We start from the raw sequence: 25,567 nt of genomic DNA, 5'->3' as shown, positions 1-25,567 counted from the left end.
GAAATCGAAGCAGCCACGGAATACCTAAATGCGAGCATAATAAACGCTATCCGCGTCTCCACACCGGCAAAAACGTCCACCAGCAACCACGAATACCCCCAGTACATACTAAAAAAAATAGCAGAAAAACGTAGACTAAGAAGGATATGGCAGACCCATAGAACACCGGAGGACAAACGCAAACTAAACAACGCAACTAGAAAACTATCCAAAACCATAAAGAACTACAATAATGACCGTTTTCACAAATATCTCGCCAGCTTGTCCCCCACAGCCGACTCAAACTACTCACTATGGAAAGCCTCCAGGAAACTCACGCGCCCCCCACAAATAATACCTCCAATCCGCCGCCCGCAGGGTGGATGGGCGCGTAGCCCTATAGAAAAAGCCAACCTATTTGCCAAACATTTGACTGAAGTATTCCAACCCCATTCCTCCATAGCCGCAGCGGACGTCACCGAATACCTGCACACTCCCTTCCAAATGTCCCCTCCTATTCAACCTTTCACTTCTGCAGAGATCATAGAAGCAATCAGTCGCCTAAACCCCAAGAAAGCAGCAGGTCACGACCAAATAGGAAATAAAGCAATCAAGGAACTTCCCATAAAAGGGATTGCACTCATCGCATCAATCTTTAACGCCATCCTCCGCCTTGAACACTTTCCTAAGGCGTGGAAAATCTCACTAATCACCCTCATCCCCAAACCCGGTAAACCAATATATGAAACCAGCTCCTATCGCCCAATCAGTCTCTTACCTACCCTGTCTAAACTATTCGAGAGGATGCTCACGAATCGTCTCCTTCCACTCCTAGAAGAATTGAAGACTCTCCCAGATCACCAATTCGGCTTCCGAAAACAACACTCAACAGTAGAGCAAATCCACCGCATAACCCACATAATCAGCCAAACCCTTGAAATGAAAAAATACTGCTCAGCCGTATTCCTAGACATCCAACAGGCATTCGATAAAGTATGGCATGAAGGGCTACTCTACAAGCTTAAAAAAATCCTACCCCACCCATACTACTCCATCTTAAAATCCTACCTAACCAACAGACAATTCATAGTTAAATGTCTAGGCGCCACTTCCGCAACATTCCCAATAAAATCCGGCATACCGCAAGGTAGTGTCCTCGGACCCCTACTATTCTCCATCTACACTGCCGACTTACCCATATCAAACGAGGTAACAATAGCAACATTTGCGGACGACACAGCACTATTAGCTACCCACGCAGACCCAGCAATTGCCTCATCCACTCTCCAGCGAAGTCTCGACTCCATGGAAAAGTTGTTCCAAAAATGGGGTTTTAAAATAAACGAAAAAAAATCCTCCCATGTAACCTTCACGCTCCGAAAACAAACCTGTCCCCAGGTCACCATTAACAACACAATAATCCCAAGCAAGGACTCCGTAAGATACCTGGGCATGACCCTGGACAGGAGGCTAACCTGGGAAAAACATATCTCCGAAAAAACAAAGCAACTAAAGGAAAAACTAAGAAAATTCTATTGGCTCACGGGCCGACGCTCCAAACTAAACATACAGAACAAAATAACCCTCTACAAGGCCGTAATAAAACCTGTCTGGACCTACGGAATCCAACTATGGGGAACAGCAAGTAACTCCAACATTGAAATACTCCAACGCTTCCAATCGAAAACGCTAAGATCCCTATTAAATGCACCCTGGTATGTTACGAACGAAACAATCCACCGAGACCTCAAGATACCTACAGTCAAAGATGAAATACACAAGTTCAGAAGCAGATATAGCACAAGAGTCAACAACCACCACAACCCACTAGTCACCCAACTACTGGACACGACGGACCAGATCCGCAGACTAAAAAGAAAATACCCACTAGATTAAACCATTTGTCCTACTAGAATCAACAATATAAAACTATTATAATCCATGTCATTGTATCACGCCAAACTAAGTTACTGAAAATTCTCAACGAGAATTGATTGTAAATATTCTAATAAATAAATAAAAAAAAAAAAAATATGTATATAGAATATGATATAATATATATATCACATACATATTTATATATTATATATATTTATATATATTATATATGTTTATATATAAGCGATAATATAAACATATCGTACGTGTAAACTTAGTACATATAGATCTGAATGGGGACTCTGAACTTCCTACTTTTGTTATCCGTCCAATGATATCGTTCAACAAGGATTCGTCGCTGAAAACGATAGATAAGGCGGAAGAACTGACGGGCAGCAATCACTTCGGACTTCGGTCAAACGAAGGGAACGGAAATCCTCACGAAATCGTACAAAAGCCTGTGTTCCGATTTGATTTAATTCGATGTGTTACCATCATACTGCCTTCATTACTGACTTTTAGAATATTGACGAATCCTCGCGAACAACTCTTTGCAAGAAATGTACATCTAAATACGTTTGTGTACACAAAGGACAACGAAACGAACGACATGTTATGTATAAATAAGACTGCGCTCGAACGGGAATCCACAGATCGTGACAGGATTCAGAAGTTGAAACGTGAAATGATCGCGAGAAAGGTGTCTGAGAGCACACAGGTACAATGTCCAGTATTCAAATAATTATACGTAAACTTTATTTCGTCAGATTTTTCATATTGTGTTAATGGTAAGTATGTATAAATATATACACGTATATGTATAATTCTTACGTGCCAGTTTCGTTTACGTTGTTACGTTATGCGCTGTAATCGGATAAATGATTAGTCCTTACACCTAAGGAAAGGAGATTCGGCGAACGCAAGAAGAATAAATAGGGTGAGAAAATAGAAGGAAAACACGCGTTGCGTTCGTTGCATACTTTAGTCCCATTTTAAGTTAAGACAGTGAAAACCTAGGAGTCCTTGAAAGCCAGAAGGTCGCACTGTACTTTGGTTCTTCCTTTTTCTTTATTTTTCTGCCATCCGATGGAACTAAAATATAAGTCCTCGTCTAATTGAAAATCCGTACAACTTGTCGACAGGTCGAGACAAGGGTACATACGCGTTTGAATGCTATATCTTGTTAATGAAATTCTATGTACAAATATCGTGTAAAATATACGAATGATACGTAAGAAGAGGCTAAGTTTCGAAAAAAGTTAGAAAGAGACCATATATCGTGCACGTGGTGAGAAACGAATAATTTTAAATAAATATACAAACATTAAAATCGAACGATTGTTCGAAGCGAAGTTGCTGAACAGACGAGTAGTAGCAAGTGAGAGCAAGTAAAGTGGCAAATATAACAGAGTTAACAGAAAAACTTTAGTTGTTCACATTGTGAGTATTGAAATATGTACTTTATTAAGGGATACACGCGCAATGTGACAAAGAATTCAAAGTGTTTCGATGTATACGGATAAGAAGATTCGTCTCTGTTCGGAAGATAAGATAAAAATAATTCGTTTCCTTCTTAGTAACTCTTTCGCGATTATATAAATACTATCGATAAGAAATACTTCTTAAGAAGGATTTTGGTCTTTCGATACTGTATTTTCGAGCTATCGCGGGGAGACGCGGTCGTTAGAATACGCGTCAACGGGAGTCGTAAATTCCCGTTACGATTAGAATGATCGACACCACGAATAGTTCGATCCCCGTATTTCGATTAAGATAATAGGGGTGATTCAGGTATGATAACACTGTGGCTCACAGAGTTAAAATATATATTTTCAACACTTAGTATACACGATTGAATAGACATAAACACTTAATAACTTATCACGCTGCACGGTATTAGACTTAATGTTAGAAGTTCGGCGTTAGATCTTTGACTAACTTGGCGCTCTAACGTTGAGACGGAAGAAAGTTCAATGTGGGTGTGCCCTTTTGCATGACGAACGCGGATTCGTTGTTTACACGTTTCGTTAAGAAAGTGAGGGTAATAATCCGCGATGTCGATTGGTTTTGCCCTACGCGGATGCTTGAAGGGATGGGGAGAATGTCTCCTACCATCGTGGTTGATAGATGACCTTGTTCATGGGGAAACCTGATTGTTTTCTTGGCTAGCTATTCGCTTTCTCCGTAATTCTTAGGAGCACGTAATAAACCCAAGGACCTTTCTAAAAAACCAGCTGAAAACACTTCTGGAATTAGAAAGTCTTTTTTGGCAAACAGATGTGCTTAGACCATGTGTGCGAACAATGCGGCTAGAATTGCAACTTTATGGTGGGTACTTGGGCCTATGGAGTGTTCGAAGGACGACACGTAGACCGTTGGTTGGCAAGCCGCGCGGGATGGCGTGCAGATGTGTTGCGCGGCAGAACAGATACACGTATGTACATATATAACCTGAGCTGAGAGAAAAATAAAAATGGAATGTATTTTTAAAACTTCTTTTTTAATAATAATATAACAATATTCGGTTAAATATTCATGAACATCAACATACAGTATTCTTATCTACGTTACAAATCGTTAAGAGAAAAACGAAGTCTTTTTTACGTCCAAGAGTACAAAACTGTAGCAAAAACCTAAATTCACTTTCCCCTCTCCGAGTGGATATCGTGAGGCTAACTTTCACACATCTAAACCGAACATATATATTTTACAAAACGCGTTTACAAAATGAATAGCGAACACGGGGGCAAACAAGACGTTAACTAAAGTTTTTCCGAAGTCACTCTGCGAACGGTCTTTACACCAGGGGATACAAAAAGGTATCTGAATGGCGACGGTGACAGTATCTTTTCATTCCATTTCCGTTTGTCTCGTTTAGCGAGAACGACGTGAATCCCACCGACAAAAATAAATAAAGGAAAGCGCATTATATTAAATATTGTACATTTATCGTGACCGATGCAGTGTTGGATCAGGATTCGAGGGGCTGTATCGAGAGAAAATTCTCATTGTCCCTCTCGAGACTTTTTTCCTTAGGAAAAGAAAAAGAGACTGGGATGAAGAACGGTGTGAGTTCTTTCTTTTTTTACCTGGGAGGAGCGAGGGGGATAAATGTTACACTTGCGTCTCATTAATCTTTAATTAGATAATCAATTCACTAGTTACGAAATGTCATAATAAAAAGTAGTACTCTATAGTTGGTATTTCAATAATAATAGCGTAATAATAATAATTATATTCCATAGTTTTGTTTGCAATTATCGTCTATCGAATAATTAATTAATTAATTAATTAATTAATTAACGTTTACTCCATCATGATATAACCGCGACCTATATTGTGTTTGATAATATAAAAAGAAAAACAAATCGTATAATACATATATAGTATATGTATTATATATATATAATACATATAGTATATATATATAATATATGTAATACATATATAGTATATATAGTACATATATAATATATATATAGTGTTGTATCGTTCACTTTTCGTTACAATAATAAATTGTCCACGAACGCTGACGTGCCAACAAATCCGACGTGCAAACCGCTTCCGTTTCATTCGTTTCTTTCTTTTTATTTTTTATCATCTACGGAAGTAATCTTTCGCGAATCTACAATCCATCTCTTTCTCGATGTTCGAACACACTAAGACCCATTTTTACACTCGCAATTATGTGCTCGAACTATCTTCAGAAAGAGAAAACTCATTTTTCTTTATATCTGTTGCACACACACACACCCATCACATATCGTATTTTTACGATTCGTTCGCAAATGAACGCCGATTCTTAGCAATTGTGTCATCTTCGTTAGTAATTAATTATTAATAAAATCAAACGATAAAATGACTCGTGTAGATCGCGATCGTCGGATTGGTACACAATAGCGTTCGATTGTTCGCTCTTAAAGAGTTTACTACCAAAAAAGGTATACCACTTTCAGATTTACAACACTGCCCTAAACACAGCCATACTAAGCCAAATACTTTTGGGTCTTCGTCGTTACGTTTATTCTTTTTACTAGTAAAATCGTTTACTTAAATCTACAGTCGATAACCATCCGCATTTCGTAGATTGTTATTTTTTGTTCTTTGTATTACTCTGTTTCTTATCGTTTTCATCTCACTTTTAGAAATTTCAGACGCACGACAAGATTTGTTTCTCAACCGATTTATAGTTGACCCGCTCGATTTAACTGCTATCACATAATTCTACATAATTATCTTTTTTTCTCTTTCTTTTTGTCCTTTTATATGACGATCTTGGAAAGACGAATCTACGACGTTCTTTCTATAAAACTAGTCCGAGGGACGAAGGACGTAGAGAAAAACCGGTGGATGGAGGAAAGAAAGGGCGAGAAAGAGAATACATAACAAAAGGAATGTTTCGGAATCGATTGACGATTCACATTAACCGATTTATAAAAGAATTTAAAATAGTCTAAAAATAACAAAAAGCGATCTTTCGAATTTGGAACTTAATTGAGTGAAAGAAAACCGGTTATCTTAAACGAACCATTCTCGTTAAACTTACCCCCGTCCAACCCCGCGATTAAAATTTTCAAGGCAAAAAACATTCGCCAATCGTTCGTTAGATTCTTTCTTTATTTTTATAAAAAAAAAAGAAAAATGCTTTTTGCCTTCTTTTATAACGAATTCAAAGGGTACCGATGTATATAAGACAAATGGAAATGTACGATGTTATATGTATATAGATATATCTGATGATAAATGTATCAGAATGAGTCAAATACATTTTTCAAGAGGTAACGTGTCTCTCAAACGGGTCATGATTTCTCTGGCTTTTTGTTTCGAATCGGACCGCGCTTTCGTCGACGGAAACGCCACGTTTAAATATGAATCTTACACCGGTTGCATGTGCCATTAATGATTCTGATTATGATTAAATCGGTTATAGCTTGGTTACATGGTGGCTACATTGTACATCGTGTATTTAAAAAATATCCGACGAAACGGACTTCAGAAGTACACCTTCACGCATCATTCGTTACCAACTAGTCATTTAAATAGGTATCGAAGAAAAAAGAGAGAGGAAAAGTTACACTTACAGTTTACTATGATACAGCACTGGCATAGTCACATACTTCGGTATGTATGTGTACTTGTATCTGTATTTGTATTTCCTTTTCTCGGGTTTATCGTGCACAGAGATATCCTATTATAATTATAACGCGTGTGTGTGGATCCCTTTCTCGCTTTTTTCCCGAATATTAACACTATACTTATATGTTTTGAATTTTTCTTTCGTGATAATATTAATAGTAATAATGGTAATAATAATAAGAAGAATAATAATAAAAATAATATTATTAATAATAATAGTAGTAGTAGTAGAGTAATAATAGTAATTATAATAATTAAGAATCAATAAGAATTATATATAATAGCAATAATAATAATAATAATAAATTCATAATAGACAGGGAAATTAATAATAATCGTTATTATTATCGTAATAATAGTATAGTATGTACAGAACGATTTTCATGCGAGGGTCCTTTTCGATTACGCTTCGTAGCTACATATTTTGATTGAACTGTACATGTTGGACCCTCGGTTTGAAAAACTTTTGTTGTCAAAATTAACACGATTTATAAATCCTCCCATTAGTAAGCTTGTGAATTTCTACTTTTTGGTTGCGACACCGTTAATCCGCGTTGTCTCGCCTGTCCTGTTATTAGGTTTCTTTCCCATAGGACAATTTAGCAGATTATTTTGAAGGTTAATTTCAGAATGATCCATAAAATTTAATGGTGCTAAGGTTTCGGCACAACCTTCGGCAACCGTTGCGATCTCTTAATAACAAATTAACCTAAGTTAACATTACTTAACTTTCCACTAAATTCTTTTCTCCCTTCCTTACATACAATGTTGTTGATTTCTTTTTCAATATCTTTCCATTTTCATACAGTTCGTTTTTTTTTCTTGTTATATACTTTGCATCTTGTCACGATAATAATAATAGTGGTATATAATAACTGCATATAATCGCTACGCTAATAATATTTGAACTATTAATTATTAATTAACGTTAAGTATACACAACACATTTGTACGATTTCACTCAGCCTGCACGAGCAGCAGCGAGGGAAGGTGATATAGATGAAAAAGTCATGTGTAAGGGGAATAAAAGTTTGGGCAGAGACATAGTGTGTGTTTCTTTTGTATATGTATGTGTATTAGGGGATAAAGTATTAATAGTCTCTCTTGATTTCATGTGTGTATAGTTTCAAATTAATTGTTTCTCGTCGTTCCACTGGTTCGCAATTGGGGAGCCGAGGTTGAGATACGAGAATACAATAACGTAAGTTCAAATGTCCATTGAGCCAGCTGTAGAATCTTCGCGGAGCATCTAAGCAGCACCACAACACGCTGTATCGCTCCTGCACCTTAACTCGGAGATAGAAAAAGGAAACGCGTCATCCGGGATTAATTTGGTCGCACCAGTGGTACTCTGACCCGTCTCTGAACATCAGCACTTGGTCAGTGTACCGGACGTAAGTAGTTGTACCTGATCTCCACGAAGCTAGGAACGCAGAACGGATGGAAGTTACTCTCTCTGTTCTCATGACAGAGAGGTGGAACAGCGACCGTTCTTTCTAAACGGTTGACATACGATGCAAGATCATCGTTCGCCCACTAACATAGTCACTCGTGTTAACCGACTTCACTAATAGTCACTACAATCCTTCGACAAATTTTGAAAGTTGATCTTGTGGCGTCATGGGCGTCACTTCACTCGAGTCTGTGCCACTAGTGGGTGGTGGAACTGGAGATGGATGATGTGGCATGGTACCCGGGTGACCAGTCGGTGCACCAGTTCCACCACTCAGCTGCGAAAGCATCATTTCACTTGGCCCACCGAGTTCATGAGCCGGTGAATGTGTTGGTGTACCATGAGGTGGATGGTGATGAGGCGATGGCACCGGCCCTGATCGAGGAGAAGGAACTGGCTGATTACGTGGAGAAGGAACCGGTCGTGGGGAAGGATTTGGTTGAGGAGAACGAATTGGCGGTGGAGATCGAACGGACTGCATTAATTGTTGCTGTACAGAAATCCCTGGAGGCCCCATCACACCTTGCGGAGAAGGTACCGGAGGTGGTGTTGGTTTTAAGCCAGGTTGACCGTATCCTTGTTCGCTAAAGCCACCATAACCTGGAGAAGAATACGCGGAATCGTGGCAAGCGTTAGACCACGAACCAAGCGGCTCGACGAATCTCGTTTTCTCCAGAATTAAATAATTCTTACCGAGAAGGGGCGGCCTTATATGTCGCTGTTGACCGTAAGGCGGTGCTGGTGGTTGTGTAAATTGTTGTTGTTGTTGTTGCTGCTGCTGTTGCTGCTGCTGCGGGTGTTGTTGCTGCTGCGACGGGTGCTGGTGCCTTTGCAATACTAGCATTTGCTGTTTATACCATTGTGGTGGTTGCTGTTGAACAGGTTGCTGCTGTTGCTGCTGTTGTTGCTGCTGTTGATTTAGCATTGCCTGTATTTGCATTCTGCCTTGCTGTTGTTGTTGTTGTTGGTGGTGGTGGTGGTGGTGGTGCTGCTGCTGCTGAGACATTATATGCTGCAGAGCAGGTTGTTGCTGCGGCTGATTAGGACCCAAAGGTCCGCCCACTCCTCCACCGTATTGACCACTTTGTTGTTGATTTAGAGCGAGTGCCTATTAATTTAAAAAATTATATGGTAATAGAAATTATTAAAATCGAAAATGTCAGCAGACAAATAATATAGAAGAAATTAATCGTCATACCCGTTGTTTGATAAAAGCAGCCATAATCGGTGGATTGCTTTTGAGTATTTGAAGTATTTGGTTTTGTTGTTCAGGAGTATGGGGATTCTTTAGAGTTTGCATAAGTTGCTGCAATACATGCTTGTGCATGTTGCTTTGAGTTTGAGGACCAACTTGATTAACCGGACCACCGAGAACTCCAGCTTGCCTAGGCATCTGTCCTCCCATAGCTATTGCTGGCAGCCCTTGATGTTGTTGCTGCTGTTGCATTAACTGTTGCGGCGTTTGCTGTCTCAAACCAGGATTCTGTTGCATCAGTGCACTTGGCTGATACCTACTGTAAATAAAGGTGTAGCTTTAATACCTCTTTTTATATACATATATGTGTACGGTATTTTAATTATTATATTCAATAACTCACCTTGCTGTCCATTGATCCATTGGAATAAGATGTGTACCGCCAGGATTTGGCATTTGTACAGGCATTGGACGTTGCATAGGAGGTGGTGGCATTACGCCACCTGTTTGTCCTCCTACGCCAACTCCAGCACCAACTCCACCACCTGGCGTTACTTTACCATAACCATGCGGTACTTGTTGCCGTGCAGCTTCTTCTTGTACTTGCTTAACAACTTGGAGAACGTGAGCAGGTGGCGTTTGAGTTTCAGGTTTCAATCCTATTCCAGGTTGATGTGGCGAAGGTAAATTGGTAGGACTGACACCTGGTTTCATAGCAACACCTGTGGTCATAGTAACATTTGAACTCTGTTGTCCGGATTGCATCGCTCCCACTGGACCTGTGGGTCTGCTATTCATTGCAGCCATTCGTCTCCTGAAACACATTAAAAAGAAAGATATACACCTAACTTATATACATAGGATATACATACACCTAGTTATCTTTGGAAATTATTATTCTAACGTTGCTGCTGTTGTTATTATTATTATTATTATTATTATTATTATTATTATTATTATTATTATTATTATTATTATTATTATTATTACTATTACTACTAATACTACTATTACTACTACTACTACTACTACTACTACTACTACTACTGCTACTGCTACTACTACTACTACTACTACTACTACTACTACCACTACCACTACTACTGACGTATTTACCTTAACAACTGCGCTTGCTGTAGCCGCTGTTGAAGCTGTTGTTGTTTCAGCTTATGTTTGATGTTCGAACAGAATGGAACAAGACATTTAGTCTCTTGGCAGTGTTTAGCATGATAACAGCACAACGCTATTAATTGTTTACAGGTTGGACAGCCACCGTTCGTTTTTCGTTTGCAAACTTTAGTATGCGTTACTACTCTCTTCATCTTTTGACAACTTGTTAAACGACAGTTAGCATCTCTACATTGGCACGCGTGCACCAACGATTGAATACATCTTTGAATTGAAAGTTTACGCGCCTCCTATTATAAAATAAAAATATTTATTATAAATATTCATAGCAAAATTATTAATATATTCAGTTAATAAAAATATATTTTTACCTGTGGATTAGCTTGTTTAGCATCGGCCGGCGATGAACCATCATCCAAATCTAAACCAAGTTTTTCCATATGATGAGGATGACCGTCTTTTTCTTTACAGCTTATACACAGATCAAAATCCTAGCATAATAAATAATAACATTAGATTGTTTGAAAATTGGATGATACATGTTTACAGATGATTGTTTTAATACTTACATCACAAACCGTACAATGATATCTTGTTTCTACATGGCTCTTACAATTATTGCAAGTATAGACAAACTTGTCTTGACCTTGATTGTGCAATTCGTATAGCATAGACATAGAACTAAATTTCGCGCGCCTTAAGGAAAAGAATTCATAATGTCTTTCTCTAGCCATTGTAAGGAAAGCATCGCGGCCATCCATAAGGTCACAATTAATAACTGGATCAGGATCTTGAATAGGCTAAAACGTGCATTATTTTCAAACGTAAGAATACGATTCGATTATTAAAAAAAATAATAAATATAAATTAATCCTAAATACTTACTGCTAATATTACATCCCATTATATTATATATGGCCCTGGGCCCATAACCTGTTGAGAAGAGAGAAAAACGTGTGGATAAAGTGTAAGATACAAAGTATATATTTGACTTAATAATGAAATACAGGAATACAATTTGAGCTGGTCCAGATCCGCCCGCTAGCAGTGTTACTTTATGACTGAGAACCCCGAAGCCAACGTCGCCTGTCTACCGTATTGGGTCTGCCTCCCTGCTATTCCTTTGTCTATATGCTGTCGATGGCTTCAGCGCTTGAGAAAGCTAAAAAGACCAGATGTGGAGTTTTCCTAGAAGTGGTGATCACTTCAACAAAAATAAACGAAAGATCCTTACCTCCCTCGCTCTTAGGTATGCGATGTCGTCCATAATGTCCAACCGAAGATAGTGCGTATTTCTTCTACCGCTCGGTGGTGCGGACATTCTGGACGCTGGGTCTCGCCGAGTTGGTAATATTCTAGTCACGCCTCCAAAAGGAAAACAGGCGACTGATTCGCGACGGCGAAACAAAGTCGGTAGCTCTGCTTCCATCGTAACGACCGAATGTCCCGATCCTTCTCCGCCACGATCGCTCATTCGTCTCACCTGTCCACACAAACATCAAGATAGTTTCGATACGCGAGAACTGTCGTAGTGACGATCGAGCCTGGCGAAAGTCAAATTGACCAACTTCATCTTTGGACAATCTCACAATTTCGCAATTTCATCGTCCAAGTACACGATTGATTCTCACAAAACCTCTAGTTCCTTAGAGCTTAATGCCACGCTCATCTTTTCATTTTTATCGCATATTGTCTCACCACTTGCGATACTTGTAATTACTTTTCTCTACTTTTCAATTTTGGAGTTGGTCAATGTGATTTCCGAATGGCTCGATTGACTATGCGAGTCTTGGATAAAGATGACAATTAAACTATTCAGATTAGTCATGTTGCTTCGTCAAACGATTTGAATTCAAGCAATTCGAAACCATTTTGTCAATGTGAACCTATTATTTTACCAATGTGAATCTGTAATTTTGCTTGAAATATCCTTCCAAGTTTTTATGATGATTCAGATTGGTCAAGTTACCTGAATCAAGCAACTATTTTCAAGTTACTTGAAACTATTTTGTTAACGCGTACAGTTGCTTGAATCAAGCAACTATTTTTAAGTAACTCGAAACTATTTTGTCAGTGTGAAACTATATAGACACTAGTTAATTCCCATACACATGTATAATGTATAATGTATAAACAGAGCTATTTTTTCAGATCAGAAAGTACGATCAATCTTTTTCTTTAAATATATTATGCAAACGTTGAACAACGTTATGTTTTGTTAAGCTAACAGGATACACTAAAAATACATTATCACATACATTATCCGGTTCGTTCGTGAGTGCCGAGGCGTGCAGACGTGTGTCCAGTGCCCGGCAATGTTCACAAAGCAGCACGTGACCATCCAGTTGCTGCTGAGTGCCGAGACGTGCAGACGTGTGTCCAGTGCCCTGTGAAGTTCACAAAATTCCACGTGACGCCCATCTGTCGAAAGCGAATCCAACTAACCTAGCCAGGGGTTAACAGCCTCTCGACTAGTTCTTTCACACTGAATTAACTAGCTCGATGATGGCTCTATCATTCCCAACAGGCTCCCCGGAGCTAAATTATAACACCGCCATTTTTCCTCCCCCGTGGCAAGAGGGCAACACATCTATCCTGGTAAACGACCATCACACGAAAAAACGAAAGCTCGAACCAACCAAGACAAATGTAAACAAGAGTCAAACTAAACCATCAGCCAGCCAGGTGACCACCTACAATAGATTTTCAATACTGGAGTCCACGGAAGACTCCATGATTACAACCGAAAAGGTAAATAATCTCCATACTCAAAGAATTCCCCCTCCCCCACCGATATTCATTAACGACATAATCGACATACAGTCAATGATTAAGACTATCGAAAAAGACATCAGCAAAGAGGACTACAAGTTAAAGATTAACAACAACCACGTGAAAATACTGCCGACCCACCCAGACGCCTATAGAAAGTTAACCAAGCTATTAAAAACGTTAAACGCTAAATTCCACACATACCAGCTCAAACAAGAAAGACCATTTCGAGTGGTGCTACGCAATATCCATCACTCAGTCGATCTAGACGAACTAAAATGCGAATTGTCAAATCACGGCCACGAAGTAACTAACATCAGTAACATTAGGCATAGAATCACAAAAAACCCACTATCCTTATTTTTTATAGACCTAAAACAAAAAACAAACAATAAAGAAATCTACAATATCAATCGGCTGATGAACTCCATAGTTAAGTTCGAGCCACCTCTTGTAAAGAAAGAAATAATACAATGCAAGAGGTGCCAAAGGTACGGCCACACGCAGAAATACTGCAATCACAACTTCCGGTGCGTAAAATGTGCAGGTAATCACCCCACTGACCAATGCACTAAATCCCCGGAAACCCCCGCCAAGTGTATCCACTGTCAAGGAGAGCATCCTGCGAACTACAAAGGATGCTCAGCCTACAAACACTACATAATATAGTGTATCCAAAACTGAGACCCAAGGACATAACCATACAAGAACCTAAACCCCAAAAACTCACTACACCAACAGTATCCTATGCGCAGGCAACGCAAGGAAACGTAAACAACTCGAAAACACACATTGTACACACAGAAAATAGAATTCCCACCCCACAAAACACAGACAACTTTACCAGACTCGAAAAACTTATCGAGAAGCAAACTGAGCAAATTAACAACTTGCTGTCACTACTCACACTCTTCATGGACAAATTCATACGCACAGAAGCAAAATAAAACCAATGCGAATAGCTCTGTGGAACGCCAACGGTCTAGCTCAGCACAAATTTGAACTAGAACTATTCTTAAAACAACAGCAAATCGATGTGATGCTCATATCCGAAACCCACTTCACCGACAAAAACTACGTCAAAATACACGGCTACAACTTCTACCACACACAACACCCCAGCGGAAAGGCCCACGGCGGCACCGGAATAATAATCAAATCAAACATCAAGCACTACGAACTTCCACCATTCCAGAAAGACTACCTCCAAGCAACAAACGTAGAAATAGAAGACTGTCATGGTACAATCACCACTTCAGCTGTATACTGCCCTCCCAGACACTCCATCGCCAAAGAAGACTTCGACAACTTCCTGGACACCCTGGGCAATAGATTCATAGCCGGAGGAGACTACAACGCCAAACACACCCAATGGGGCAGCAGACTAGTTACAGTAAGAGGTAAAAACCTCCTCAACAGCATAATAACCAATAACCTCAACTACCTTACCACATACGAACCCACACACTGGCCCACCGACACAAACAAAATACCCGATCTCCTTGATTTCATCATAACTAAAAATATCTCGTCAAGACACGTCCAAATCAATTCCTCGGCTGATCTCTCCTCTGATCATTCCCCCGTGATAGTAACAGTCAGTTCAACTATCATCGAGAATACACCTAATGGCTCCATTCATAACCAACACACCAACTGGCAGCTCTTTAGAGAAATCTTCACACACACAACTTCAGCCTCAACTTCACTAAAAGCCAACGAAGAAATCGAAGCAGCCACGGAATACCTAAACACGAGCATAATAAACGCTATCCGCTTCTCCACACCGGCAATAACGTCCATCAGCAAACACGAATATCCCCAGTACATATTAAAAAAAATAGCAGAAAAACGTAGACTAAGAAGAGTATGGCAGACCCATAGAACACCGGAGGACAAACGCAAACTAAACAACGCAACTAGAAAACTATCCAAAACCATAAAAAACTACAATAATGACTGTTTTCACAAATATCTCGCCAGCTTGTCCCCCACAGCCGACTCCAACTACTCACTATGGAAGGCCTCCAGGAAACTCACGCGCCCCCCACAAATAATACCTCCAATCCGCCGCCCGCAAGGCGGATGGGCGCGTAGCCTTATAGAAAAAGCCAACCTATTTGCCAAACACTTGTCTGAAGTATTCAAACTCCATTCCTCCGTAGCTGCTGCAGACGTTACCGAATACCTGCACACTCCCTTCCAAATGTCCCCTCCTATTGAGCCCATCACTTCTGCAGAGATTATACAAGCAATCAGTCGGCCAAACCCCAAGAAAGCAGCAGGTCACGACCTAATAGGAAATAAAGCAATCAAGGAACTTCCCATAAAAGGGATTGCACTCGTCGCATCAATCTTTAACGCTATCCTCCGCCTTCAACACTTTTCCAAGGCTTGGAAAATCTCACTAATCACCCTCATCCCTAAACCCGGTAAACCAAAATATGAAACCACCTCCTATCGCCCAATCAGTCTTTTACCTACCCTGTCTAAACTATTCGAGAGAATGCTCAGGAATCGTCTCCTCCCACTCCTAGAAGAATTGAAAACACTCCCAGACCACCAAATCGGCTTCCGAAAACAACACTCAACAGTAGAGCAAATCCACTGCATAATCCACATGATCAGCCAAACCCTTGAAAAGAAAAAATACTGTTCAGCGGTATTCTTAGACATCCAACAGGCATTCGACAAAGTATGGCATGTGGGGCTACTCTACAAGATCAAAAAGATCCTACCCCATCCATACTACTCCATCTTAAAATCCTACCTAACCAACAGACAATTCATAGTTAAATGCCTAGGCGCCTCTTCCGTAACATTCCCAATAGAATCCGGCATACCCCAAGGTAGTGTCCTCGGACCCCTACTGTTCTCCATCTACACTGCCGACTTACCTATATCAAACGAGGTAACAATAGCAACATTTGCCGACGATACAGCACTATTAGCTACCCACGCAGACCCGACAATTGCCTCATCCACTCTCCAGCGAAGTCTCGACACCATGGAAAAGTGGTTCCAAAAATGGGGCTTCAAAATAAACGAAAAAAAATCCTCTCATGTAACCTTCACGCTCCGAAAACAAACCTGCCCCCAGGTCACCATTAACAACACAATAATCCCAAGCAAGGACTCCGTAAAATACCTGGGCATGACCCTGGACAGGAGGCTAACTTGGAAAAAACATATCTCAGAGAAATCAAAGCAATTAAAGGAAAAACTAAGAAAATTCTATTGGCTCACGGGCCGACGCTCCAAACTAAACATACAGAACAAAATAACCCTCTACAAGGCCGTAATAAAACCTGTCTGGACCTACGGAATCCAACTATGGGGAACAGCAAGTAATTCCAACATTGAAATACTCCAACGCTTCCAATCGAAAACGCTAAGATCCCTATTAAATGCACCCTGGTATGTTACCAACGAAACAATCCACCGCGACCTCAAGATACCTACAGTCAAAGATGAAATACACAAGTTCAGAAGCAGATATAACACAAGAGTCAACAACCACCACAACCCACTAGTCACCCAACTACTGGACACGACGGACCAGATCCGCAGACTAAAAAGAAAATACCCTCTAGATTAAATCCTTAGTTTCTACTAGAACCAACAATATAAAACTATTATAATCCATGTCATTGTATCACGCCAAACTAAGTTACTGAAAATTCTCAACGAGAATTGATTGTAAATATTCTAATAAATAAAAAGAAAAAAAAACATACATTATCCATGCCACGCGGAGGCGACTCGTTCCTTCGCCCTTCCTCTTCCTCTTCGCCCGATGTGCTTTCCTCTATGACGATTTGAAGCTCGCCATAGTTTGCCGTCACATTCACATTCGGGCTTCTCATCTTGATTTAGGTAAATTCTCACTTGAACATAAATAAAACGTTTCTTCGTTGAAACCGTATCATAGTGGAGAACGATCGAACAGTACAAAAGAATGAATAAAAATAAGTCACATTTTTATTAATTTTCTTTTGTATCTAAAAACAAATCTGATAGATTCAAAGATACAAGATCTTTGAAAATATCGTATGGAATTTAATACTAATTTAGTGTGCAATTAAAAAATTACTATACTATTTTATTTCTCCTATATACATGTTGGAGATAAAAGGACATCGGGGCCTTTCTTTTGGAATTTTTGGGAAGACCCCCAATACTTTAGTCTAGACTTTTTATTATAGCTGCACTTAAATAATAAAACTCAGAAGTAGTTGTTTATGATTTAATCCGACTATGTTTACCCGAGATTTATGACAGTAGGCTTGGGCTCGAAGTGACACAACTGGTCGCTAAACGTAGCCACGGTCATGGCATGGACGTTTTTACCTAACAAAGCTATGGAGTAATTGTATAGATCTCCTTAAAAATATAGTTGACCCGAGGGGTACAGAGACGAGTATATAAGTGCAGTTCCATTTGGACTGAGGGAGTTCTACTTATACTGTAGACAAGTAAGTTGAGTTCTACTTATATGGTAGACAAGTAAGTTGAGTTACACTTGAATTGTGGACAAGTAAGCTCAGTACGACTTAGACTTTGGAAGAAGACGTATTTGTTATCCCTTTGACCATGGATTCGTTATTGAACCTAAGATCATTGTCATTGGCATCTCGAGTATCTAATTGCCACGGTTACTTGTCAAACTCTGTACCATATCGGTACTGTAATCATGTCGGTACCAGTAAATACTATCCATATCGTATAACAACAATGGTTAATCTAAATGAAGATTCGTTACACGCCCCTAATCCCAATGAGAACTCGAGATATATGTATTTTTTTTTTCTTTTTGCTTAAAAGATTTCCTGTTTATTGTCACATTAGAATGTCAGATTCTTTTGGCACACGAAGGCTTCGTAAATATCAGAAGGAATATAACGTGGAAAAATGTTGTTTTATTTTTAAAGTTCTACGCTTCGCTACTTTTTTCCTAGTACGTTCGTTTTAGCAATAACACTGACTTTTTCGCCCGTTAAAAACGGATTACGCAGACGCGCTCACGCAGCACGTGCCCAGAACGAATGTTGCGAGTCGATATTTTCTTTTGCGAATCGCTCTCGTTATTTCGTTGGAAATGTTACCGTGCGGATATCAGACAGCCATTGGAAGTTATTAGACGTTAAAATCGAACCTACAAATTGCTTCCGTATCTCGCCAACAGCTAGTCCTCGTATCTTACGCAGACGTCGATTAGAAGTAGAATTTTCGATAAAATTTAAATTTCCCTCTTCAGTTCGTACTTCGATTTATGGACTCGTACATACGTTTTTCTCTTATATATTACGTGCATTTGCATATATATCTGTTTCTCTATCCCATGCGTCGTAGTTTTTGGATGAAACCAACAGCTTGTACACACGTGCAAGATTTTATTTTTCGTGATAAATCGAACAAGAATATATTCTTTCGTGCTTCTTAATAGAGTGACATTACACCAGGTGAATAATGTACTCGAATAAACGATTTTTCTTAATACTTATAAATTACGCGACGCGTTAACATTCAATTAATTCATAAAGGAAAGCATGATAATTATATGAATCAACTTTAAGAAAATAAGTGTAATTTTTAATATTAAATAACGAATAATAGAAAAGATGGAATAAATAAGTTAACAATAAAATGATAAACAATACGCGTTTGCTTATTTACAAAAATCAAAATATAAGCAGCTTAAGTAACTCAATATTTTATGGAACGTTCTTCAAAATCAATAACTACATTGTGTTCTTTCCATTCGAAAAAATTCTGTAACGTAATTTCCGCACTAAAGGACCTTCTATCGTATCATTTTCGTCAGAGAATTTCAAATAATCTAGTTCTGCTTCGAAATCTTTTTATTACCTTTTTTTATTACGCCTTTGAATCCATCGAAAGATTTACATTAAAATTTTTACTTTGCCACAACTTTCTTTATTTCGCTGCATATCAATTATTTATTGAAGCTACTTCGTTCTAACGTGGCAATCATTCACCAGCTCAGCACAGGCTAGCGCACATTTTGCGAGACGGATTTTCCATGCGTCGAAGTCGCAAATGTCGTTACACGTGTACCGGGCTGTATCGACAAATATCAAAGTCATACGAGTAGCATTGAATCGGTGGAAATATCGAATTTCGAAAGTTTGATTCGACGTGTCCAAGATACGAGATTCCAAAGAGAAAGTTCGCCCTCAGGTCGACGATATCGATTTAATATTACATGCGATTTATTTTCGTTCGCTGAATCAGTGAACTTCTACATTTCACGCGGTTCATCGGGTCGAATGATTTTTCTGCATACAAAGGGCTGGAAATTTGAAACATACTGTAGCCTAAACCGGTCGCCGGATTAAACTCGACGAAGCTTCGAATCGAGAAAAACGTGCAATCGTAATCTGGCTTTTACGAAAATGGACACAACGACGTTACCGGACAAATAACGAAATTCTTGTCCATTATTGAAATTCTATTGAAATTCTATTAAATCGCCAACTACGTTCTTATTGAAATTTTCATTTATTTCTTTTTAAACGCACGATCGAATTTATCGCACGCGTACTCTTCTGATTATATTCTATCGTTGATATTATTACGACGAACATTGTACATAAAAATTTAGAAAGTTACTATGCACAATATTTGATTTTTCCTCAATTTTACTTTAACGAATTTCGAGTTTTAGTTTACGTTACTTAGAAAGTTCGAATTTTCTCCGTTTATGGCAATACGAAACTATTAGGTAGTCCGAAAAGTTTCTTTCGTTCCATAAGGAAATAATGGATGCACATTTTCCGTTTTATATTATTTTATCGAATTACCTATGATCCGTTTTGTTTTATCAAACTAAAGATCACAATGTTCGACAGATTAGGTTTTATGTTTGTATAAAGATGCGTCGTTGAAAAAGACGTCTCTTTGAAAGAAAGACACTTTCCGGACAACCCAACATACAGGGTGGTTGGTAACTGGTGGTACAAGCGGGAAGGGGGTGATTCTACGCGAAAAAAGAAGTCGAAAATATAGAATAAAAATTTTTCGTTCGAGGTTTTATTTTCGAGCAATTGAAAGAAAAGATTATTGTAGCCTTTCATACTTTAAAACAAACGAATGCGTTAGAAAGTGTTCATAGAAATTTAATTAGAAGAGCAGAAGTATGTGTTGGACAGAATGGGCAACACTTTCAGCAATTTTTGTAACAATAAACTTTATGATTACTTCATGTTATTTCATTATGTATTCCTAATTTTCCGTTACGGCAAAAACAAACTTAAACTGCGATAATATCCATCGAGACAACGATGTACAGTGAGGTCCGTTATAACGAGACGTGATAAAGTGCACGCGTACCGAGCGAAAATTCAAAGTCGATTTTCTCGAAAACGAAGCCTCAAACGAAAAATTTTTATTCTATATTTTCGACTTCTTTTTCGCGTAGAATCACCCCCTTTCCGTTTGTACCACCAGTTACCAACCAACCTGTATAATATTACTGGAAACATTGTACTCGGACACAAGGTTTAATACGATGCTTTAAATAATAGAAGTTTCAGATGGAACGATAATATTGGGTTGGCAACTAAGTGATTGCGGATTTTGTCAGTGCCACCTAATGATAAAATCCGCAACCACTTAGTTGCCAACCCAATATAAAATATTAGGAGGAAAAAGTCCGAAATAGTAAAAGTTCGTGGTCGACTAAGTGCAGACCAGCATTTTCATGGCGATAAATTAAGTTGAAGCACAATATCATTAATTCTCGATGCTGCAGCGCTCGCCAAGTTTTATACCCCAATTTCGTCCTCGTTTCGACAAATGAAAATACTCCTGATGCTTGAAGAAAATTTCGAACTTTTAACGTTCGAAGAAGGAAACTTGCATATAAAGTAACGGTTCTCTCATATTTTCCTCAAACTCGAGAAAGTTTGTTAACGAAAGGAAGATACGACCGAGTGGAAACTGTGGACAGAATGAAAAATATCTAAACACCCAGAATAACAATCAATTACGAAATTACGAAGAAAAAGTCACACAAATATAAGTCGTGTAATAAATAAATTTCGTAAAACATCGATAAACATTGCTTTGTTTGCTGTTAGTTTGTTATCAACTAAACTGTACATGTAAATGATACTATATCGCGTTAATTTGAATCCAAATTTTCAAAGTTTGAAGAGAAATCGTAAGAAATTTCTACGTGCAACATATTTTTCAGTTTTTACTTTTCCACCTTTTTATTTCTTTTTGCAATGCTTTGTTACGTTACGCGAGATTATAAAAGTTGAGAATCGCGCGGAATAAAACGAACAATAGTACATTTTACTTTCTCGTATAATCTCTATGAGAAAAACAAAATTGTAGCGTATATCGAAAAACAAATTTTCGTTCTGCGTAAAATCTCGAGAAATTCTTCCTTTCTTCGTCCGTGTCAGATGATAGACGAATGACGCATCAGATGACTCGTGCGATTCCTTAGCATAGAAGAGTGAATTGAAATATTCACGAAGCGCGATGTACTGTTAACCAGTTAACCGTGGAATTTAGTTTTAGAAATCAACGTGAATAAAATGCAAATAAAAATAAGCGACGACGAGTATACACGTCGAACACAAAGAAAATGTGTTACGTGTTCCTGTTAGAAGTTTTACGACGACGTTAAACCAAAATGACGATGGCTTACATTTTTCTTCGAAAAAATGAATTATTTCCCACATAAAATGTTAAAATTGTAACAAAATAACAAAATTCGTAAACAAGAAAAATGTGAAAAGATAGAAGAAATTCAGTGGATCCTCCCAGTGTGGTATTTCTCGAAACAGAATATCGCACAAAGTGGCACTTGGCAAATCTAACACCAGCAACGTGAAGTGGATCCGATCAATGATATAACTGGTATAAAATTGGGGAAATGTTTTTTGATAGGAAGCGTAGGTTTTACGGTTGAACTCGTAGATGGTGGAGCAACTTTCGAAGCTCGTGTTCGTGGAATTGCATATTCGATAATTTATTCAACACACATTCGACCAAAAAACTGAATCGCATTATATTTTCTGTATTATATTTCGATCGTTATCGGGGAATACCGGACACACGCAGTAAAACATCCACTCAATTTGCAAGCAGACAAAATTGCGTAAACAATTCGGGCATTGCCGATATATCGGTGAAAATAATCAACTGAGTTTATAAAAAGGAATACGTTGTACAGGGAATAACCGATATAACAAAGGAACAAATCAAATTTTTCAGTTTTACTGACAAAGCGAACGTACCACTAAATAACATTCTTAGCGCTTCTTACTAAAATTTGGAATTTTTATGGTAAATGGTAATGTTTTATATTATACGACAGATGAAACACACCGAGATTAACATTTTTCTCGACCTGTTTAATTCATGAAACGCGGTTAACTGTTTAAAAACGCTATCGACGATAGCTTTTCGAAAGATGTATAAATAAAACGAGGAGATAGAGCGAAATGAAATAACAACGAGTCGTTCGATTTCTCGTTATGTCGTGTTGTTAAGAAGCAACAGAAATGAAATTTCAATTTTCCATTAGAATCGACGGAAGGATCAAACGACGATACGGTAAGAGAAATCGCATGATTCCACTCAAGTGGCACCGTTTTGTCAACGCAGGCTAACGCGTGACCTTTCGTCGTTTCGATCAACATGGTTCAACATGGGTCATACCGCCTGTGCTGTCAGATGTTCAGCCCAATGGTTTTTTTTTTATTTATTTATTAAAATTCACAATTTGTCCAATTTGCATTCGATGCATTTTTGACGTCACGTGTTGTTTGCAGTATCGAGAACAGCGTGGTCTGAACGATCGTCGCGATGTTGCACGAACGAGACCTGTCGACTATTTTACTTCCACATCGTCGTTTATCAATTTCCCCAATGAAAAACAACACGACCCATTTAGGACTCGAGCAAGTTTCTTCGTAATAAGTACTCGATATTAAACGCCAAGTACAACGTAGCGACGTTATCGACTTTCGTAATAAAAATTATCTCTATTTCTTGTTTCAAAGGAAACTCGAAAAGACGAAAAAGAAGTTGTCTCAGCGTAGTTTTAATATGTAGATAGATATGAGAAAGACAAAAATAGCGGAGATAGTTCAACGTGCGAGTTTGATGTACGGAGCCCGAGCCGAGTGATACGAAGAAGCAAGCACCGCGTGATTCTTCGTGGAAATATAAATGAAATATATATAGCATAAAAATTTTTGCATTCTCGACGTGGTTGTCGAGAAAATTGAGTTTGAAAATTTATCAAGCATACCGGAACGTGGGTAATTCCGGACTGGACGGGACTGAATAATCGACATGGAGGTCATTTTACGTGTGAAAACAAGTCGAAAATGTGGAGTAACATGTTCCCGTTTAAGGCTTCATTTTCGAGATAATAAATGTTAACGAATAAATGAGAAATTTTCAAATTTATTTTTCTGGGAAACAAAGCGTTCTACGAAGAAATGTTATTTTACGTTTTCGACTTATTTTCACACGTGAAACCACCTCCTGTCGATTATCTAGTCCTACTTATTCCGGAACATACCGTCGTTTAAGTATACTTGATAAATTTGCAAATTCGATTTTTTCGCGAACTAAGTCGAGTTAAAACTAGCAAAATGTTATTTTTAAAATAAAAATTAGATAATAGAAAGTAGATAGAAAATAACATTTTGTCAGTATATATATAATTATATATATAATTTATTAAATTTCATCTGTCGGCTACAAAATGAAATTCATTTACGCACGTAGAGTTCTCATTCACATTTGTCGGAGTTATCATTCAACCTCAATGCACAGATTAAACATAGATTATTATATAGATATATAGTACACTCTATACAGCATAAACATTGTATTAATTATCGGTTTATTATTATTATTATTATTACCTATTTATCGCTGCAAGGTTTAAAGGATAGTGCTGTCTGTGTTACGAAACACGCGCGTTCCATGTTAATTGGTGAAGTAACTTTACATGTGAGAACGACGAATGTAATTTCTCTTTAATAGACAGAACATTGTCGAAATTTTCGACAAATACAAACCCGTAACACGTAAGTAGGAAAGCGATAAAAGTCAACGATTCGTTTATCGCAATTTCCAATTTTAACAACGTCTCAAACGTTATTCCAGCGTATATTGCTCGAAATTGAATAGAAATTTGTGCAAGTTCTCAGTTAATAACGTTAGAGAAACGAATAGCGCGTTAATAATTTGCAACTCGTATTAGTTGGTGAAAGTTTGCGTATTACGTGTTCCGGTCGAAAAGTTTATCGACTTGATAAATTAACATAGCATTGCGACAGCGTAGCAAAGAATACGTGCTTAACATTCGATTAATATTACCATTCGCTTGAAATTAACTTCTTCGTGAAAATTTAATATCGATAGAATAAAGAGGATGTCACGCGGATTATCTCGAGATCAGAAATTAAATTACCAAGTAATTTGATGTTAAAATTTCTTATTATACACAATGTGTTTCAATAATTGAATATACGCGAAATTAACTTACGATATTATTCATCGAATTATAATGAAACAATTAGCTAGCAATTCGTTTATTCTATTATTTTATTATGTGTATGTTGAACAGATTTTTATACGTTTCTCGTACCTACTACGTGGTAGACATAATTTATTATTATGGTTTATCATCGTTTATAATTTAATAATCATTTAATATTGAAATTCGATATAATATTCCGGCGGAATTATTCTTTCACTATCATAATGAATTTAATAGCAGCAAATTTTATATATAAACGTAATAATGAATGCAACGAAAGTAAAGGTATTATATTCACTTTCGTTAAAGTAATCGGTTAATCATTAGAATACAATCTAACGATTATCAATATTAAAGAGCATCGCTTGTTTACTTCTTATAGCTTCGCCGCCTTCCGCATATTTTATATCTTCGTTCAACGTTTTAATTTTAGTACACGAACAACTTTCATAAATCGTCAGAGCTAATCTGTTGCAATGTAATCAGG

General features: G+C 38.0%; 1 protein-coding gene across 1 annotated transcript; it reads right to left on the bottom strand.

Moving 5' to 3' along the window:
* Positions 1–4,338: 4,338 nt before the first annotated feature.
* On the bottom strand, positions 4,339–23,328 carry LOC126927024 (histone lysine acetyltransferase CREBBP-like). The gene is made up of 8 exons (XM_050743303.1): positions 23,302–23,328; positions 11,339–11,569; positions 11,141–11,260; positions 10,758–11,059; positions 10,045–10,455; positions 9,645–9,960; positions 9,140–9,554; positions 4,339–9,046 (listed from the first exon to the last, which is right to left on the bottom strand). Exons 1-8 carry the CDS (start codon positions 23,326–23,328, stop codon positions 8,571–8,573), a joined length of 2,298 nt encoding a protein of 765 aa, XP_050599260.1. The 3' UTR covers positions 4,339–8,570.
* Positions 23,329–25,567: the final 2,239 nt, after the last annotated feature.

This window comes from Bombus affinis, unplaced genomic scaffold, assembly GCF_024516045.1.
Source record: "Bombus affinis isolate iyBomAffi1 unplaced genomic scaffold, iyBomAffi1.2 ctg00000068.1, whole genome shotgun sequence".
Classification (NCBI taxonomy): Eukaryota; Metazoa; Arthropoda; class Insecta; order Hymenoptera; family Apidae; genus Bombus; species Bombus affinis.
The sequence above is the reverse complement of the archived record's forward strand: the minus strand, read 5'-3'. Positions and strand labels throughout refer to the sequence as shown.

What these genes read in the sequence shown, in the direction of transcription:
- LOC126927024 (XM_050743303.1), bottom strand. Translation starts at nt 23,328, where the DNA reads ATGCATCGAATGCAAATTGGACAAATT. An exon ending in CTAAACAAGCTAATCCACAG is followed by an intron (nt 11,060 to 11,140) that starts GTAAAAATATAT and finishes ATTTTATAATAG; the next exon opens with GAGGCGCGTAAACTTTCAAT. An exon ending in CTGCTTTTATCAAACAACGG is followed by an intron (nt 9,555 to 9,644) that starts GTATGACGATTA and finishes TTAAATTAATAG; the next exon opens with GCACTCGCTCTAAATCAACA.